At 32.4% G+C, this 21,444-nt stretch overlaps 2 protein-coding genes and 1 pseudogene across 2 annotated transcripts; 2 read left to right on the top strand and 1 right to left on the bottom strand.

Annotated features, from left to right (window-relative positions):
• Positions 1–3,489: 3,489 nt before the first annotated feature.
• Positions 3,490–5,509, bottom strand: LOC7481494 (protein OCTOPUS). The gene has a single exon (XM_024608078.2). The coding sequence runs from the start codon at positions 5,367–5,369 to the stop codon at positions 3,657–3,659; it is 1,713 nt and encodes a 570-aa protein (XP_024463846.2). The 5' UTR covers positions 5,370–5,509; the 3' UTR covers positions 3,490–3,656.
• Positions 5,510–14,390: 8,881 nt separating this feature from the next.
• On the top strand, positions 14,391–15,629 carry LOC7468584 (uncharacterized). Its single transcript, XM_002313360.4, has 3 exons — positions 14,391–14,702; positions 14,874–15,014; positions 15,298–15,629. The coding sequence occupies exons 1-3, from the start codon at positions 14,511–14,513 to the stop codon at positions 15,439–15,441; spliced, it is 477 nt and encodes a 158-aa protein (XP_002313396.1). The 5' UTR covers positions 14,391–14,510; the 3' UTR covers positions 15,442–15,629.
• Positions 15,630–17,042: 1,413 nt separating this feature from the next.
• Positions 17,043–20,777, top strand: LOC7481496 (probable anion transporter 4, chloroplastic; annotated as a pseudogene).
• The last annotated feature ends 667 nt before the right edge of the window (positions 20,778–21,444 follow it).

Below are 21,444 nucleotides of genomic sequence, written 5' to 3'. Positions count from 1 at the left end.
AATGTCTACTTGCATGGAACAACAGGGTGATGCCACGTCTACTTGCATGGAGCAAGAGGGCGATGTTAACATTAAAAGCTAAACAATAATTATCCAGAAGGATGGTGAGCAAAGTGAACAAAAAAATGTTAGATCTAAACATATCTATGTTGGGTTCGAAATATAGCCTTGGCCATGACCGAGCTCAACTAGGAGGGGAGGCCAACTTTGGGTTTCCATGGACATTGAATTGTGCCTTGTGAAGCGCATTTGAGGAGAGGCGTCTTGGACCCTATCTTTTGACCGTATGCTTTTTACGATGACTTATGCTATGCTGCGTGTTGGTCAAATTTTTTTTTAGCATATAGAATGATACTTATATAACGATAATTTTTTTTTAAAAAAAAAAAAATTGATGCTCAAGTCATCAACTTGATTGGATCCAATAACATCATATAATTTAATAATTTGATTTAAATTATAAACAGTGATAAAAGATGAATCTCAAAAACATATTTGACAACAATTAATTAAAACCAATTAATATTATACCTAGAAAGCGAAGAAACAAAATTAGAGATCAAACGCCACTTAATTATGGATGTCACCCATCACAAAACAAGTTTGATGAAACAGTTCAAACTCCACTATAAAAGTCTAGATGATGACATCAGAAGAAGTTGCATCGGCTACAAGAGTAAGGTTCCAGAAAAGCTAGCCAAGCAAAACAAAATAAAGTGAGCATTTATCTATATTCAATCAATCAATTCTATTTAATTTAATAATAAATTTTATTTAAAAAAACAACAAATAAAAAGACTCAAGATAACCCAATTAAATAAATAAAAAAAGGATAAAACAGAGGTCATAAAAAGTAGGAAAAAAATCAAAGCCCAATCTCCAACTAAAAAAATTAAACGATGATGAAATAAAAAAAATCAAATAAAAATAATAATAACCAAAAGAACAGGGACTAAATAAAGAATAAAGAGAAGTTTAGGGGATGATTTGAAAATCTAGGGAGCATGGCGCAAACACTGAGCAAGAAAGAAGAAAGAAGAAGAAGAAGAAATGTGCGCAGCATCAAACTGGAGTCCTTCTCTTTCCACACGCCCTATTTTCATGTAGAAGATGCCAAGACGAAGCGGAAGCAACCCCAGAACAACCTTTTTAACCACTATAATTAGCCACATGCACCATTTAAAGATGACGGAGCAGCTGACGCGTGCTTAACAAGTATCAGTAAAAAAATTTATATTATTTCTTTTTGTTTATTAAAAGACAAAACAGCTCCCAACCCAACACAACAACAACAACAACAACAAAGTTAGATGCTTAATGACTTAAATACCTTATAGCCCATGCTTAAGAATATAAACTCCAAAGGCAATTAATTCTTTTTTTTATTATGCTGATAAAAATTAAAAGACAAAAAAAGCCTCCAGTGTCAGTTCAATTCTTTCCTAATTCTAAGAGTGACTCGGATATTTTACTCTGCATAACCAAATGAAATATATATATATATATATATATATATATAAACCTTTCATGGCCAACAATTTATTTCTTTTAAGGGCACCAATATAATTTTATTGTGCAAAAAAGAAAATAAATGCCCGTTTTATCCATGATGCAATACAGTAAATATATTGTTCTAGTCCATGGTGTATTGTGTGAATTCACCACCACCCTTTTTAGTTAGTTTTTTTTTTTTTACTTGTAAAATAGACAAGGATTGCTTTGCCTTATCCATCAAAATCTAAATTTGCAGCACGGTCGCCAAAAGAAGTTTCAACAGTAAACTGAAAAGTTTACCATATCAACTCCCAACAATCTGAAAGTTGAGACCTTGTTTAATTTTCATTTCCACGGTCTCTAGCTTGTCTGCAATCAACCAAGTCTTTGATTGAGTGGTAATATAGACATTCATTATTTATATTTATAAATATTTAGCGATGCCAACATTGTAAAATCTACTCATATTTTAGTCACCTTTGAAAAATTATGTTCATTTTACGAGATTATATATTCATTACACAAGATCAAATGGAAACCTTAACATATCTGTCCAAGGTTTTTTTAAATTCAAACACTAACTTTTACTATTTATCAACTCTGGTTTGGTACAATCTTTTAGCCTTTTCAAGGGTTGAGATGGGGGGACAACTTGTGTAAGATATTGCTTGACTACTATCAAACTAATGATGACAGTGGTTGCGTTGAGTTGTTTGGATATATAGCGACGGGAAGCAGTAGGTCCTCGTCAGTCAGGGGCACTTGCTGGGATGCAGGCATTAGTCACAATACCGTTCCAGTCTCCCGGGCCCAGGCGTTGCTCAGCAGAAATTGGGGAATCCTACGAGAAACTCCAACAGGATCCCACCAATCAATTCTGTCCACTGAACATAATGACTCATCAGAGAAGCAATTACTGGAAACCTGTAACAAGGCGCCTGGGTTGGATATGCAGCCCCACAAGAGCTTACCGTTTAGCCGCCGCGGTACAAGGTAGAGAGGAGGGGGATTTAACCTAATCAACACATCTGATCTTACAACCTTCCGGTATAGGATTGAAGTTGCTGCCCGTGTGAAGCAGCTGACCAGCCATCCCATCCATTATCAACAAGGAAGTTGGAAGACTTCAGTTACCAGTCCAGCAGACTGGATAAATGTCTAAAAAGCGTGCAGCAAGAGTTCTAGAATATTGAAAGAGCATCACAGTCAACAAAAGTCATGTCAGTTTTTAATTAATTTATTTTTTTTTCAGAAAAAGTGAGTGGACTAGGATATAACAAAGTGGTATGTGTTTTGGCAGCATTTGGTAGGACACAGAAGTAATTTTGGATCCTTTATGCGCAAGCATCTTCCCCTACACAAAAAAGCAAAAAAGCAAGATCTTCTACCGGCAACCTGCAGCTATACACGTGAAGCACAATCCCACGTAGTGAAGAGCAAGACATCTAAGCACCAGAAATCTTCTTTAAGTGCATCAGATGTATTGCACTTACATAGATAAGAGTGTTACAAATTCACAGCTACGCAAGGAGAGCTTTGACAATGATTTCACTGTAGAGATTTAATCTGGCAATAAGAAGACAATGGAGGCCAATAATCAGTGCAGACTCTCTCCGCTGAGTTTATCAAATCCCAGCTAGCAAAAACCACATGGTCTAATACTCTGAAACATGTAAAACTGGATTCCTTTCTCTAATTATAGTACTACTAGCGACAGTGGTCGAGGATCAAGTTAACTTGACCCAAGCCATGTGCCAGATACGTTAATTTGCTTGCATCCCTGTCTGTAATAATGCTTCCATTCATCCAAAAGCCACCGGCAATCTTTCTAGAAGCAAACACATTCTCTATAACTACATCACAAGCAACTGCATTTCCAAGGCTCAGAGCCTACTGTACTATAGAGAGGGAGTGATTAGTAACGAGTTCCAGGAACACTTCAGTTCTAAATGAATGTATCACAAAAAGAAACAAGCACCATTCTTGAACATAATCTAAATGGAAACAAAGATTTTTCTGATTATCATTGCTGCATTATCAGAAACACGTTTTCAGCAGAGAACAGGTAACAAATATGTTGTCTTTTTATCTATTGAACAGGGAGAATCGCATTAACTCGTGTCTTTACAGCAACAGATTTCTTTGAAACAATTGATGCACCTTTACAAAACATTCCTTGACATGGAATTTGTGTTCTTTAGCCTACTCTTTCCAGATTTGCTTCTTCCATAACTCCTTAATGGTGACAGGTAGAACCGTAGCAGGCCATTATCAAGGTTGTTTGGAGAATACCTGGTACTCCGGTTCCGCTGCAGCAAAAGCTCTTCCCCTCTCTTAATGTCATTCGCTTTGCTCTCAGCACCATTTGTACTGCAAGCCATCCGGCAGGAATCCCTTGCACTCACAGTATAGCTCCGAATAAGCTTCGGGTTCACAATCCTGTTTGCTTCTCCATCGGCCACGCCACTCAAATTCTGCCAAGACTCTGGTATTGGCCCATCAACCGCATTTCCACTAACTCGACTCTCCTCATCTCCACATTTGCTCTGACTACTCCTCTGCATCAAACCCCAAATATTCCACACGCCATACCACTTATGCGACTTCTTGAATTTGAAACCCTTCTTCCTAACCCCGCCACCAGTAATAGAACTAACATCTTTGGAAACGGCATCCGCATTCTCCTCACGGTGATCTTTGAGCGAGTACCAATTTGAGTCCCTCAATTCTTTCTCTGTGACCAACAACTTTGCCCCATGGAATAGCCCAACTGTTTCAGGAGACACCTTGGCATTCGACATTGATTTAAACTCTTCATCCCCTAGCCCCACTCTCCTATTAGATCCGGAACGATCAAAACTCTTCCTCCTCCTATCTGAATAATAATTCATAGTTAGCATCGTACCTCCAGGACTACTTTCCCCTTCATTCTTCAGACTATCATTCTCCTTTGCATTCTCAACACCACCACTAGGCAACTTGACATCCTCCATAACCGAAACCAATGGAGTTAGCCTCGGATAAGTTTTACCAATTAAGTTTCCATCCCAAGAAGCCCTAGGCTCATCGAACGAATAGTGAGAATCATCAACAGACAACCGTGCCACATCCACAGATAATCTTGGATCAGTGTCACAAGATCTCCTCCCAAATCCATACTCTCCAATCTCTGATTGCGTCTCTCTCAATTTCCTGACACTCAACTTCTCATTTTTCACCAAACCACCAAGATTTCCCCCATCTATCTTCTCCTTCCTTTTATGTTTTCGCTGCCATTTCCCTAATTTCTTACTAAACACTGAAGCCACCTCCCAAAAACTCCCCGCAATGTCCTTGAGATCTCTCCCTCCAGTTTTCTTTCTCTCCCATTCAAGGTCTATAAACTCTTTCATTGTTTTTAACTCTCCGTCCTCTTCAAGATCCTCCACATTCCCTTCACTGTTATTCGCACCCTGCGCAGAAACCCTAATCTCTCCTAAATTCTCCTCTTCTTTTAATTCAAGCCCTGAATCAAAACCCTTTGTCTTTTCAATCGAGGAGCTTCTTCTTTTATCATCGACGTGGAAGAGATCAGAGAGAGTGTTACGAAACGGCCCAACGTCGCATGATTTGCGGCGGGGCTCAGAGGTGGTGGCAGTGGTGGAGGCATTGTTATTGTTGGGGTTGTTTCTTGTGGTGGTGCTGGAGTAGGATTTGCTACGACGGAGCTCGGCGGCGAGATGGGTCACGGGGGTTTCTTGGTGGGTGTCAGGGTCGATGCCGGCGAGGCGTTCTCGGAGACAGGAGGCGCAGAATCCAGTAATGGGTTTGGAAGGGTGGCGGTGGCAGGAAGGGTGGCGGTGCTTTGGGAGGTGAGGTTGCGGTGGTTGAGTCATGGCTTGTGGTGTGGAGTGGAAGCTAAGCTCATGCCTGAGAGAGGGAGGAGGGATAGAATAAGCAAAAGCGTGTAGGAGTGAGTAGAGGGTGGCTGGTTAAGTGGAAAATGATAGAGAACCCCTGGATAAACCCTTTCTAAATTTGGGATTTGCAATATATCTAGCCAATGACCAATGATTTAAAGACAAAAAAACGAGAAAAACTTTTTTCATAAAATTTCTTCCTTTTCTTTTCTTTTCAAAGAGTATCAGCTCAGGTTAAAAAAATTAACAAACCCTATGCAATTTTTTTTTCTTTTCTTTAAATCAACAATAAATTTGGGACACATATTATAATTGGTTTTCATGCATTGAAATTAAATTTACATCTCTAATTTGATTAAAATCCAAACTATCCATACATAACTAAAATACTTTATTTTCTCAAAAGTGAGATTTAAACCCGCCTCACATGAATGTATTTTTTTTTGTGTTTAAAAAATATTTTTGAAAATTTTTAATTTTTTTTAATTTAAATAATTTTTTATAATTTTAATGTGCTGGTATTAAAAATAAATTTTAAAAAATTAAAAAAAATATTATTTTTAAATATTTATTAATAAAATATATTTTAAAAAACACTGCCTGGAGCTATAACCCACATAAGTTGTTTTTATATTTTAAAAATAATTTTTTTTAATTTTAAATTATTATTTTTTTATGTTTTTAAATCATTTTAATATGCTAATATCAAAAATAATTTTAAAAAATTAAAAATAAAATTAATACATTTTTTTAAAAAAATATTTTAAAAAACAATACTGCTTATCTTAAACACCCATTATCTATAGCGGTGAGACTCCCATCTGTTAATTGTCAACAAATAAACTTGAGGAAAGCCTTGGATGATGATGGACACAACAATTAACTCATGTCACAGGCATTGCATGAAGAGTTTTTTTGGGAGGAATAAAAGGAGGAAGAGATGAAGGAGGAACAGGAATAAGAACATGATGCTTGGAACTTTTTTAGTTTTACTTGGGTGTCCGGCCAGCTTGCGCGCACCTCGACTAATCCCATGGGCCCTGAAGTTAACGACCATGTAAGCCTCCAGTGGTCATCATATAAGCAACCACAGGACTCGAACCTGAGATCACAGAAAAAACAAATTTTTTAATCCCAAGCTATTATCACGGTATCACCACCTAGATGATTATGATGCTTGGAACCTTGAACCATAATCGAGCAAGGCAGAAAGGATTTCATGACTGACAGAAAAAGTCATCGAAGCATTGCCCTTTATTTTGTTTTCACCTTCACTGCTTTTTTGCTTGTAAGGCAGTTAAAGTAAACGAGCATCGCTTGGTGCAGAAGTAAAATGTAGCAGAAGAAGTCTTGTCGAAAGCTTTATTTCTGCTTTAGTTGTCGTTGAGCCTACTTTCATGCATGCTCCGTGCTGCAGATTCAACCAAACCAAAGAAACAAAAAAACTTTTATTTTAAAATAAATTATTTAAATATTAATAAATTATTTAGTATCATTATTAAACTTCACTTAAAAGTTTAACCATGAATTCTTTCTATCCAACTTTTTATATAATATTGATTTAAAATTAATTATATAAAAGTTTTTCTATATGATTTGTTCAACTTGACGGATCAAAAAACAACTCAAATAACTTATAAAAAGCTTGGTTTAACTTAAAAAAATTAAAGTAATATATATATATATATATTAAGATGGCGATGTTTAGATCAAGCTAGCATTTGTGGCGTAACCCACCAAACCTATGACCAGGATCTTGGACTCCACTGGATTTAACAATTTTATTGTTTAAAAATTATTCTTTACTTAATGATATGATATGATAATGAAAAAAAAATACGCACAAACTTGAGCATCAATTAAATATCGGAATATTTATTAAAGACTACGGTAACCTCATACAAAACAAATCAAAATAAATTATAAAGTTCATTTCAAAATCAACCAAATATTAAAATATGAAGTTATTAAAAAAAATTCAATCAAAAGAAAAAAATAGAAGATGGATTTTTTAAAAAAAAAACTATTTTGCATTGTTATTAAATCGGACCCAACAAAACAACATTAAAACATATCAAACTTGATGAGTTTAAAATTAACCTATATGGAAGTTAACTTTAGACAACTCGGATGACTTGACGAGTTCAAAGGTAACTCAAATAACCAGTAACAACGAGTTTTGGCTTTGAAAAAAATTTCAAGATGACATCTTTTTTTTTTAATATTGAAAAGGAGACTTCTTGGATCGACTTGGGATTTACAATTTAATTCTTAAAACCCGAGAATCAGGTCATGCACTCCACTAAGTTTAAAAACTTTATTTTTTAAAATTATGTTTTACTTAATATTACAATAACAAAAATAGGTACTTATAAAAATTAAGTATCAATTAAATGTCGATTTATTTGTTTAAAATTACAATAACTTAAAAAAAACAAAAAAAAATAACAATCAATTCAAAATTAATAAAATATTAAAGAAAAATTTAATAAAGTAAAATAGGAAAAAAGTTAGGAAAAAAAGTGTGAATAGTGAAGCATCATATCAGTTTTCAACCTTTTTTTTATAGAGATTTAAAAGGAAAATAAAAAGGGAATTTTTTTAAAAAAAATTGAAAATTGAAATTAAGATGATTAACTGTTGATGTAAAGATTCCATCTCTTTTACCAGAGAGTGTAATTCTTTTAAAAAGATACCGATGCTTATCAAGTATGTCCAAAACACTTACTGGTCAACTCTACCGTCGACACTACAATTGTCATAGAAATTTACCCCCTCGTGTTTATCTCCCATGCACCAAAACAATGCTTTGAATTACGAGGCCAGTCTTGGGAGAAGTGTTAAACCAAGGATTCCTTAATTTCAACTTGTTTCGCCGGTTTGGTTTTTTTAATCCCCGGTATTTAAAAGTTCTTTAAAAATTAAATCTTAACTAATCCAGTCGAGTTGGTATAATTTATTAAGAAATAAAACTTTTTTAGTAATAATATATTTCATTCACAAGACTCGAACTCAAGATCATATTTAAACCTTTAAGGGGAATAAATGTTGGACCACTTGAACCAACTACCATTGGATGGCCAGTTTGGTTTTGCATATAAAAAACGTTTTAAAAAAATTGATTTTATTTTATTTTTTTAATGTTTTTAGATAATTTTAATGTGCTGATATAAAAAATAATTTTTTTAAAAAATCAAAAATATATATTATTTTGATGCATTTCAGAGTGAAAAACATTTTGAAAAACAATCGCTACCACACTCTCAAACACCATTCACTCACGTATAATATTTTGATGCATTTCAGAGTAAATAATATTTTTAAATTATTTTAATATGCCATATAAAAAATATATTTTAAAAAATAAAAAAATATTAATTTAATATATTTTTAAATAAAAATATTTTAAAAAATAAAAAAATATTAATTTAATATATTTTTAAACAAAAATATTTTAAAAAATAAACATGGTGTAGATGTTATAATAACCTGCCAAATTTACCTGGGCTGCTCTGTCATTGTTACAGTCCGAGTGTTTGGGCCTGCCTATTCGGCCTTCATATCATTTTCTCGTATAATAGTTTTACTTTAGGTTTCAAAACTTGGGCCTGTTTTAATAGATTTAGGGTATCGCTTAGTTTCATTTTTTACACTGGTGTTTTTTGCACATGCTTTTGCATGTCAATAATTTTTTTATATATAAATATTAAAATTAATATAAAATTAAATTAAAAATTATCATTTATATTTTTTTTAATAAAACCATTTATATATTATATAAATACATGAAGTGTAAATAATGATATTTTTTATTTAAAACTCCATTAAGTTTTAACATCATTGTATTAGCATTGTAGTTTTTATAAATTCTTTTATTTTTTAAACATTAATTTTTAATATGCGCTAGAAAAATATTAAGGATATAGACACTAACAAAAATCTTATCCTGCCTTCTGACTAACAAAAAAAGGATTCAATTTAGGAATTTGATAAATTTTGATATGCCTTTATTATTTGTTTTATTTTTAATTATTGCCTTTCCTTACCATTTTTTAAATATTTATGTAGTTTTGATAGTCAAAATAAAATTTCAATAAGTTACTATATAGGCGTTAAAGGTGATTTAATAAGTTTATTTAGTAAATTACGCGACATATAAATGGAAATATAATGAAAATGAGATTAATATATTTTTTAAAATTACTATTTTATTTTTATTTTATAGATAAAGTTGAATTTAAATATATCCTATATTCCATATAAATATTATAAATATTTTCCTTTCATGTAGATTATAATTCTTTTTCATTTTGGTATGTGGATCTTCTTAAAGATAAAATTAACAACATATTTGATATTTAACAAAAAAATTCTCTTAATACATGTGATGATTATTAAAATTTTAATATTTCGATATATATATATATATATATATATATATATATATATATATATATATATATATATATATATATATTTCACACGTCAAATACAGTAGTTTAAACTAGCCCAAGAGAAGATGAAGGGTCAATATCTAAAGGTAGAGTAACGAATTGGAAAGTTGAAAAGTTTAAGAGGTCATTCCCATGTCTCTTCCTTTTTAGGAACTAAACTACTTAGGCCCCGCGCCATTCTGCATGTTTACTTTTTATTTTTATAAAAATTTATAATACAAATAATAATATTTTTTTAATTTATAATATTTATAATACAAATAATAATATTTTTATTATAATATTATTAATTATAATGAAAATAATAATAATTATAACACAAATGATAATATTTTTAATATTAATACTATTAATTATAATAAAAATAATAATATTTATAACACAAATGATACTATTTTTAATATTGATACTTTGAATTATAATAAAAATAACAATATTTATAACACAAATAATACTATTTTTCATATTGATATTTTTAATTATAATAAATATAATTATATTTAAATACAAATAATTATATTTAGAAACCTAAGACCCAAAAACCTTGGGTCCTAACACAATACCCATTAAGCTTGGGTCCTCATACTAGACTCAGGACAATCGGGTCCTGATGCAGGACCCTAGTGAATTCGGTCTAGACGCAAGATCCAAGAGATTGAGCCTAACGCAAGACCCATTGCACTTTGGTCATAACGCAAGACCCATTCGACTTGGGTCCTGAAGTACGATCCAAGAGCATTGAGTCCCGACACAGGACCCATTTGAAGGGTAAAAATATAAATTATTGTTTTTATTATCATTAATAAATTTGAAATAAAATATTATTACCACCAAAGAAAAACCATATATATATAAAAAGTTGAGGAGTATGCAATTGAAAAGAAAAGAAATTTTGAGAAATGAATTAAAACAAAACAAATATATATAAAAAGATTAGGGACGAAATAAAAAAAATTGAACTTGAAAGGCTGATATGAAAACGTGGAAGGGGCACAAAATTCTATTAATAAAAAAATAAAACAATAAAAAAGAATGAGGCTAGACTATGTGCATGGTCTACAAAGCAAGGACTCGTGCAGAGGCCTTTAAATTTTTTTAAGTGAATGGAGCGTACGATGTGTTGTTTACCTTAATGATCTGAATAAAAAGATGATTCGTCGTCTACTAGCTATAAGATTCCTATCACTGATTTAGCTGGGAAAACATGGTTGGCTTTTTATCCAAAAATCCATCTTACCCAATTTTTTATCCAAAATACCTTAAAAACCTTGTTAAACCAATATGTGGCCTAACAAAACGCAAAAAATCAACCCAAAATCAACTTGAAACAAAAAATCTTTCAAAGCTGATATCTATTTTTTTAGGTGTTCAAAGGAAAAAAGAACACTTAATCTTAACTCTTCTCATCATATGAAACCATTTAATATAAAAATTGACTGTTTCGATAGTCGAAATCTTTACCAACGACAATTCTCTCTAAGCTGAAATTCAGTGCCTTCCTCTCTCTCCTCCACAAAAAAAAAACTAAAAAAAAGGAAAATAAAGTTTGGTACTAATATATATATATATATATTAAATTAGAGGGACCGATTACCTATAGATTAAAAAGATAAAGGACCACAATGAAATTTTTAAATAAATTGCAGAAACGCTACATATTTTATCCATATTTTTCACTTCAGTCCTTTGTCTTTTAAATCAACCCTCACCCTAAAAGAAGATGCATCTGGGTTTTAATTTTGGCTCAAAAGACTCAATTGTTAAGAAAAAAATTGAGGACCAAATTAAATTTTGTAAAATCAATTATTCCAATCGATAGTAATTTGCAAGAGATTGCATAATAAAACTAGAAACAGTGAAAACACCATACCTTTTAACCATGTACTTAACCCTTGTTTGGTATTGTGTTCAAAATAGGGGTTGGCCAAAAATTGAATTTAATTTTTGTTTAAAATTATTTTTTATATATATTTTTGGATTGTCTTGATATGCTGATATAAAAAATAAATAAAAAATATATTATTTTGATGTATTTCCAAGTAAAATATACTTTAAAAAACAACTTCTGCCACACCTCCAATATATATATATATAGACACACACACGTGGATTTTAGATAAATGAGATTCATCTGATCAAAAAAACAAAGGGTGAGCTCATCCTTCTACACGGTAACAATACCACTAAGAATATAATCGATAACGGTTTTTACAAATTTAGTTATTAAACATCCAAACTAATTAAATATTTTTATACTATCAATAATAATTAAATATTTCTTTAACTGATATTAATCAGCCTCATTTAGTCTTTTTTTTTATATTTTAAAATGTATTTTGAATCATTTTTTTCTATCTTATCTACTTTTTTTTGTTTTTACTAGTTCTCAAAAAATAAAACCAAAATAAACGAAAAATACATAAAGTTGTTGAAAGGACTAAATTATAAATAATTTTTTAAAAAAACAAGGATTGAATTTATAATTTAATAAATCTCGAGGACTAGTTAATTAATATCCTTAAATTACAGGGATTTGTTACAGTTGTCTCCCCAACTTTATCTTTTCCTTGTTTACGTTTAAGTCGTTCATTTGCAGCCTTCTGACCAATTGGTCTATCTTAATAAATCAACGGTTCACTGTCTTCTCCTAAACTAACAGAATCAGGGATAGATGGAGCTGATGAAGTCGAACTTGCATTGACATGACTTTTTTGTTTCTTGTTTGACCTTTGATGTTGACTTGCACGCTCAAATTGCCATTTGGGTTCTTTTCTTAAGATAACCCAACAATGTTCTAGTTGAAATCGTTTGCCAACGCAAGAAGCATACATTTGTCGAGCATCATTAATTTGGTAAGTAAAAAATTAGAGAAATTAAATAATGTTAAAATATATGTTAAACAATTTAACATGAAAACGAATAATAAAATTACCCTTGATTCTTTGGTCATTTCACTTTGCTGACGATTTTCAATTTGAGTAACAAATCCAACAAATTTACCGACTTCTCTATTTATTTCTTGCCATCTATTTGAGATGCTTATTTGGGAACGATTACTCAAGTTTCCTCCATTCTCAACAAAGTAAGCATGTACTCGGGCCCAGAATTGTTTTGTTTGTTGTTCAACTCCTGTAATTGGATCTTTGCTTGTATTTAGCCATGCAGAGACAAGTAAACAATCTTTCTCTGGTGAGAAGTTTTTACTTCTTTGTGATTTTTTTTCTTATATGGACATTCAAATTCGAGTATGTTAAGTCATCAATTAATTGATTAGAATCACTTGGTTGAGAGAGAATATCTTCTAACTCACTCATAAGAAAGTTGGTGAAAGAGCTTGGAAAATTTGAATCCATCTACATTAAAAAAAACCTCAAGTTAAAACCTTATAAGAGAGTATAAAAGAAGCGCACATTCAATGTCTAGCAATTTTATAGTTTACATACATGTGAATTAATAACAAGCATTGCATCCTACTTGTTCTAACATTACAATTTGACTATTTTTTGGAACTAAGAGAGGATTAATATACTGGTTTAATTGCATTTTCAACAAGACAAAATATAATTAACCTCAAATTAAAACAAACAACCAAAAATAAATTTTAAATATGTCACTCTATATTTTTATCAATATCAGCTACCATTATTACTTTCTCTTAATTTTGTCAAAGATAACAACATAAATAAAAAATTATTTTCCTTAACCCATATCAAAAACATAAAATAACAAAGAAATAAAAATCATCACAAATATCAAATTAACAACAAAAAATCTACAAAATCAAGAGATATTAAAGAGTAAATATAAAAAGCTTTTAAATAAACATACCTTTTAATTTCAGCTAATTAACACAACTGATGTTATTAATTAACCAGAGAATAATTGATTCTTGTTTTTCTAAATTTGAGAGAAGATTGAATTTTTCTAAATTTGAGAGAAGAGTGAGGCACAATACAAGATTTTTTTAAAAAACAAGTTTTTTCCTTCCTTTAAAAAAAAAAATAAATACTGTTGCCAACGGCTATAAAAATAGCCGTTGGCAACGTTAACTTAAATTTACCTCTTCTACAGGAACCTGTAGAAATGCCTCTGCTTAAATTAAAAAGCCATTTTGGCTTCTTTGATGGCTGCTTCGTTGGAATAACTTAATAAAGATCCTAAAAGCAAAAGTACATGTTTTTGGATTTAGCTCTCCATTTGCATCTCCGGTTGGAGATGCTCTAAGCCTGTAACTTTTTGAGTTCAGATTCTTACTTTTTTGATATTATTGTAATTTTTATCTTTTCAAGTATTTTTAAATTTTTATTTTGTTTTAAAAAATATTAAATTTGTGTGTTTTTTCATGATTTTTTTTATAATTTTGATTGGTTACTATTAAAAATAAAAAATTTTAAAAATATTATTTTAACATATTTTAAATTAAAAAATATTTTTAAAAATTATCCTATACCACATTATCAAAACATAAGAAACCATCATATCAGTTGAACTACAGCTAATTATTTAATTAACTCTGTTTAATACGAAACTTCGTGCTTAATTGCGATAAGGACGCCACGCCTAATAACTCCTCAGGTTAAAAAGGTTCATGGGATTGGAAATGACGATTGACCAGAACCATCACAGCTACAGGGAGAGTTGAAAGATTTAGACGAGAATCGAGATGGAGAAGGCCAGGGAGTTTTTGAATCTGAGCAATGAAGAATCAGAGAGCGTGTCCTCAATCAAGTTTCACCCTCACAGACCATGGACTGAACGCAGTTTCTATGAAGATTTTTCTATTAGAGGAATCCAAGCTGACCGGATTGAACCCGGGTTCATCTCTACCACTTTCAAGGTCCCTCCTCGCCTCACTGTAAGAAAATACACAAACCACTCCCCTCTCTCTGATTAATTGGATTGCTAGAGGCCTTATAAATTGTGGGATTTTTTATTTTATGGATAATTGTATATTGGGTTTCACAGTCGAATTGAGTTGAATTACTTATGGATCATATTATGGGATTTATTTTATTTTTCGAGGCAGGATAGAAATGGGAAGTTAGCAACCGGGGCAATTGCAAACCTCGTTGACGAAGGAGGTGCTTTAGTTGCCCAAGCTGAGGGTATCCCTTTTCTTGTCTCCGTGGATATGTCCATCTCTTTTCTCTCCACTGCAAACGTTAATGTAAGCGCAATTCATTCCTTTCAGTATATGAAAGGAGAAATCTCACTTTGCGTTTGACACATATAACTTTTTTTTTTAAATTAGCACCTTGATATATGTCATGTTAATTTTTGCTACATGTAATGTGTAATCTGTTGCCATCAGTGATGATTTTCACAGTCTGTATCTGGGCTATATTTTCTTTGTTCATAAAGTAATGATAGCATGGGATTTAGATCTTGCATTGTGCTGATATGATTGGCGTGTTAACTTATTGTCCATCTTTTTTCTCGGAAAATTGCAGGATGAATTAGAGATTACTGCGAGGGTTTTAGGACGAAATGGAGGCTATGCTGGAACAATTGTTCTTGTGAAAAACAAAGCAACAGGGGAGTTAATTGCTGAAGGTCGACACTCCCTGTTTGGCAAACATAATAGCAAAATGTGACTGTATTGAGTTTTGCTTGAAGTTTAGGGTGCAGATTATACTTCACTACAAGTACGATGCCAGACAAGAGTATGTCAAGCATATTTATCTTCCCAGTAATTATCTACATAAATACCTGCATGTTGCCAATAAGATGAATTTCTGTAACTTACTTTGATTTCGGTTTGTCATTCATTTTGATGTTGAAATCTTGATTGTCAAGCTTGAAAATGGATGGGTTTTTTGCATGGAAAATGGGTGCCCCGTGCCTCATGATGTGCAGAGGAAGACTAGGTTTCCGACCATTGAGCAGTATATTGACAAAAGGACAGTTCCATGCTCAAACCAGTTAAATTAGTGTTTAGAGCGGCAGTACTAGAAACCGAACGTTGGAGATGTAAAACGAAGCAACATTTTAGGTTTCTGTCCCATTTTGATTATGGATTGGTTGCCATTCATGGATAACGAACTCTCCCAACAATTCTTTTCATATTTGATTCCGTGAGTTGCCATCAACAAGACGTTTATTTATTTATTTATTTTTACAGAAATGGATGCATGAATAGGATAATAAGATATTTGAATGAAGCACTCCATGCTTCACACGCACACGGCTAAAGATTCCGCCCAATAGATATGGCAGTTGGTGTTGTTTGTTTTTGTGTTTTTAAAGTATTTTTTTAAAAAATTGATTTTTTAAATTTTTTTTATTTATTTCAAATTAATATTTTTTTGGTGTTTTCAAATCATTTTAATATGATGATATCAAAAATAATTTTTTAAAAATAAAAAAATATTATTTTGATGCATATCCGAATAAAAAACACTTTAAAAAACAACAGTAACTAAACTTGATAATACAAATCCAAATGTTTTAAGACTTGTTGGTCACTGATTGGTTAGCAATGTTACTTTCAGGACGCATTATCTGATGACTTAAAAATTATAATCTATGTTTTAATAATGTGCAAACTCAATTTTAATTTTTTTTAATCTGAAAATATCCAAAAATATTATAATAATCTCAATTAAATAATTTCCAATCTTTAAATACCTCGAGTGAATATTTTAGAAAACAATATTATATTCATTGAATTTTCATCTTCAAGATGAATTTATTTACATGATAATTGACTTTTTTTTCTTTTATTTTTTTTATTAAAATGTGACTAATTAAACCATTTCTCTCTTTTTTTTTTTAATTTTTTCAACAACTTTCTCTTTTTTTTTTAATATCCAGGAACTATAATATAATAAAAATAAAGTTTATGATTGAAATATAAAATCTTAAAACAATAGTTTTTTTTTTTTGGTTTATGTTGATTTTGGTTCTTATTGTTTTAATTTTTTTTTAATAATAACTTAAAATTCTATTATGTAAAACTGATAATTCATTTTATACCAAAATGTTTTCTGACATTTTAAAAAGAAGAGATCATTCATTTTATGTTGAAATATTCTCTGATCCCGTATACCCAAGATCATGTAAATCTAAATAAATCCCAACAAATAAAACCATGATAACATAGCTTATAAGGATCAAATTGAAAAGAAGAAAAAAATAAAGATCAAAGAAAAAAAGATAAAAATTTAAGTCTAGAAAAGAAAAGGTGTCAATGAACATTACTAGTAACCATAAAATGTGAGTGAATAAACAGGAGAAGCATAATGAAAAATGAGATCCTTTAATTTCTTTGTTAATTAATTGTTGATGTTAGTTAAAGTCACAATAGAATTCAGATGGATGCCTGTATTTCCATGAAACGACATCGTTCACGCTTTCCTTACTCCCCTTTCCTTCCACCGAGTTCACTCCCAAATCCCAATTCTACCGCGAATTAACGACTCCGAAAAAACATCAGAGAGGATTAAAGTGGTGCCGATGCTTGCCTTGGCACTGACTCTTTGTAATGCTGATTGTGTGGTTATGTGAGCGGCGATTGCACTCTTGTCTCTTGCTCACGGTTGGAACCGATCCTTCTCCGGTATTGTTCAGGTGATTTTTATTTATTTAATTATGTATTTAAAGTTGAATTTCTCATGCTAGTTGCTTAGAAATGTGAAATAAATTTAATTAATTGTTTCTTTACCGCAAAATACAAGTGTGCTGACAGTTTTTTTAATAAAAAATATAACTATATGATTAACCGTGCCAATCGGATTAATTTTAACAAATTATACGAGCAATTTCCTAAAAAAAATCAATTTAAGCGTATTTTTGCTCTACTGATCCATGACAGTCATCTTTCCTGCGGGGATATCTAATTCCGCCAATAGCAGTAGGGACGCGAGTGGATTATTATGGTGGTAAGGTAGTGATGGGATGGGGTGTTGCCTTGTGGTCATTAGCTACATTTCTTATGCCATGGGCGGCGGATACTTCATTAAGGGCTCTACTTGCTACGCGAGCGATGCTTGGCATTGCTGAAGGCGTGGCTCTTCGTTGTATGAACAAGATTATAGCAAGGTATTGTTGGTCTCATTTAATTCTCTTGTTTGATTCCGGTCAGTATGATTTTACGATGTACTGCGTGATTCTATTTTGTAGTTTAAAAGGTGGTAAAGCTAAAATGTTGAAGAAACTGTATAAACCTTTTCTTTTAGATGGTTCCCGGAGACAGAACGAGCCAGGGCTGTTGGGATTGCAATGGTTAGATTTCAACTTTGGAAATGCAATAGGACTCACGCAATTTCCAATCCTCTTGTCAAAAGGCAGTATATTTGGGCCATTTGAGATTTTTTGACCATCTGGATTCCTGTGGGTTTTGGTTTGATTATCTGCAATATCATGTACTCCTGTCAGAAGTTCCCAGATTTCAGAGTATGAATTGGAATACATATTAAACAAGGAGTGGAAATCTTTTCCCATGGAGAATAAATCTTTCGGGCGCTTGCTCTCTAAGATGCCAACTTGGTCCCTAATTGTTGCCAACATCATACATAGCTGGGTACTTCACACATCATACTTTAATCTAGAATCTGTCATTAATTTTCCTCTCTTGTGCTGAATATGATGCTTAGAATGATTGTACTATGTGGAAGTCTTTGCTTCCAGTATCTAGATTCAGCTCTACTGAGGACGAACACCATCACCTCCTGGTATTGATATTTTGAAATGGTTTTAAAAAAGTCTGTAGGGATTTTTTGTTATTCTCTCCTGGATGCCCATTTATTTTAACACAGTAAGGCCAACTTTATCGCTTTAACTGTGGTTCTCTATTGCATTGCATGCTCATATTTACTAGAGGAAGACATGCTATAGTGAAAGTTGTGAACAGATATATCATGTTGAGCTCAAACATGCAGCATGGTTTAGTGCTGTTCCATGGAGGGTGATGGGATTCATGGGATACTTTGGCGGTACATGGTCAGATATGTTGATACACAGTGGTATAAGTGTCACTTTGAGTCGAAAAATCGTGGAGGTCTCTCCCTGTTCGAAATGCATATTTACATGTTCTATTTACAGTCTATGATTTTAATGACCTTGCAGAAGTTTCTCGATTTATCATCTATATGTTCCTTTGGATGCGAAGGGCTTGAAATTAAAAAAAGATTTTTTTTACTTCTTTTGTAAAGATTTTGTCATGTATTTGTTTATCAGTCTGTACTTTCTTGTGATACAACCAGACTTGCTCCAGTAAAAGTGAGTCTTTTCATGTGGAGATTATTCTCTCAGAGAAGTTCTTTGAACACCTCTCTACATAAAGTGATTGTGGAATATGGTGCTTCACTTCAAATCGAATTGTAGGCGCCATGAAAATACTGTTATCTTGTTGAAGTATTACTGAAGTCCTGAACTACGTCACGATTGATGTTAATTTTAAGTTCTTTTACATATGACTGCAACCATGTCTCATTTCTTTCTCCTCTTCCTCACACACCCGCATTTTGTGAAAAATATATGAAAATCAATGTTTGAACTATATACTCTGGAAGATAGGTTTTTGAGAGTTGAGTTGGCATTTTGTTTTCCCTCTGTATGCCTTATTTTTTTTTTTTTGTTGTCTGTTTGCATGCATGCAACCTTGGTTTCCTCAAAAAACGTTTTTGGTGCTGGGATTGCTCTTATTGGTTTGACGACTGCTAGAAGTCCATCTCTTGCTTCTGCTTGGCTAACTTTTTCTGTTGGACTAAAGTCTTTCAGTCATTCAGGTTTTCTTGTGAATCTTCAGGCTCATGAAACGAAGGATGCAAAGGTTAAGATGCTAGTCATTTTTCTCTTTGGTTTTGTCTAATATTTTTTCTTTCTATTTCCAGGAGATCCACGACATGATTCTGGTGTTTTACACGGTACCACTAACTCTGTTATATATAATGAGTATGGTCTGATTTTACTTGTTCAGGATAGTACTTGATAACTTCAAAACATTAATTTAGCGTGGTATGTTAACAACTGCCAACTGTTTCCTTGTAGTAATATTGAATCCTGCTGGAACATTAGCAGCCAATGTGGGAACTGTTGGAGCTGGTTTCTTTGTTGAACTAGTGGGTTCTTTCCGTGGATTCTTGTTGCTCACATCGCTCTTATATTTTCTTGCTGCTCTTTTCTACAACATCTTCTCCACTGGAGAGAGTGAGTTTTGATTAAACTGGTCAGTATCATTTTTCTCTCGTCTTCTTAGCTGGATCAATCTATTGCTCTCATGATTTCCACTGAGCTTGTGTTTTATTTATACTTGCTTTCCAACTATTGTACTGGAGTGTATCGCTACTGTCTTGTAAAAGCTTGGAAGCACAGTTTGCAGTAACAACATGCTGGTATTTGAACAACATGTTCAACAAGACAATAGTCAGGCACAACATTACTAAAAAGGCAATGTTTGCATCCCATCTGCATACATGACATGCGAATCAATGATTGGTCTCTGTTTTTTTAGTTTCTCCAAGTTTTAATTCTGAACTATAGAGCTGGTCACATGAATTCGTTCTTTTGTCATATTTAAGCAGTTTAATTACTTCTTTTAGTTTTGTAATGCAAGTATTTTTGCTCTTCAGGTCCCTGAATGAGTTTGAAACCTCTAGCAATTGCTACCGAAGAGATAGAGAAGCTAGGAATGTTAGAGAAGGTTGTGCAGTGGGAATTATCACCCCCCCTTCTAAAGAGATAGGCTGTTAGTCTGTTTTTTCTTTTCTTTTCTTACCTATATAAAATCAAAGAATGTACAGTGGCTATTTGTGCAACTCCCTCAGTCTCAAGTATCCAGAGCTTCTGTTTCAGGTGCATTGGGGTTTTCAACCAACAAAATGTAAGATTTTCAGAGGTATGGTCCGAGGTTCATTCACCTGTATAACAGCTCTTCCTTCTCAGTTTGCTTATTCTCCGAAGAATGTCATTCTTCATCTTTCCTCTGCTAGCCTTTTCATTATGATGCCATAGCATCCCATCGCTTCATTTCTGATGTACTCGTAAATGCAACCACCATAGCCAAGCAAGGTGACAGCGTTGAGAATTGGAACTACTAAAAGAAACTAATTTCTATCTCCAATAAAGTCCATGGTGAAGAACATAATTCCATGGCTAAGAGCAACTGAGATGATGTCTCAAAACTCTGAAAAATAACCATCTGATAGCTAGTATTGCTCAGAATAAAACCAGAATGTTTTGAGATGCAGGTAAGCTGTAATCCTACCACGTCAAACTTCTCTCATGTTTTGCTAGAAAATGTCCTGGCTTCCCTAATACACTTGGAAAATAAGAAGCGGATTCCATCAGTCTCCCACCCTTTCATGGAATGGAGGGATGGAGGGGAAGAATAAAGTATTTTTTATTTAGAAATATATTAAAATAATTTTTTTATTTTTAAAATCAGTATATAAAATGTTTTGAAAATATATAATTTTTTTTTATTTTAAATAAAAAAATAAAAATAAAAATTAAAAAAATGCGCATCATATTCCGAACACTCTACTAAAAGCCAACAGAGCAGTCTTCGAAACAGCCACAAGTGGTCTACAATCCGGTCTAAGTCCGTAAAAGGCTAAAAGGGTTTGCTTCCTCGCGTTAACATATGACCCACCTGA

This window comes from Populus trichocarpa, chromosome 9 (genome assembly GCF_000002775.5).
Source record: "Populus trichocarpa isolate Nisqually-1 chromosome 9, P.trichocarpa_v4.1, whole genome shotgun sequence".
NCBI classification, from domain to species: domain Eukaryota; kingdom Viridiplantae; phylum Streptophyta; class Magnoliopsida; order Malpighiales; family Salicaceae; genus Populus; species Populus trichocarpa.
The sequence above is the reverse complement of the archived record's forward strand: the minus strand, read 5'-3'. Positions and strand labels throughout refer to the sequence as shown.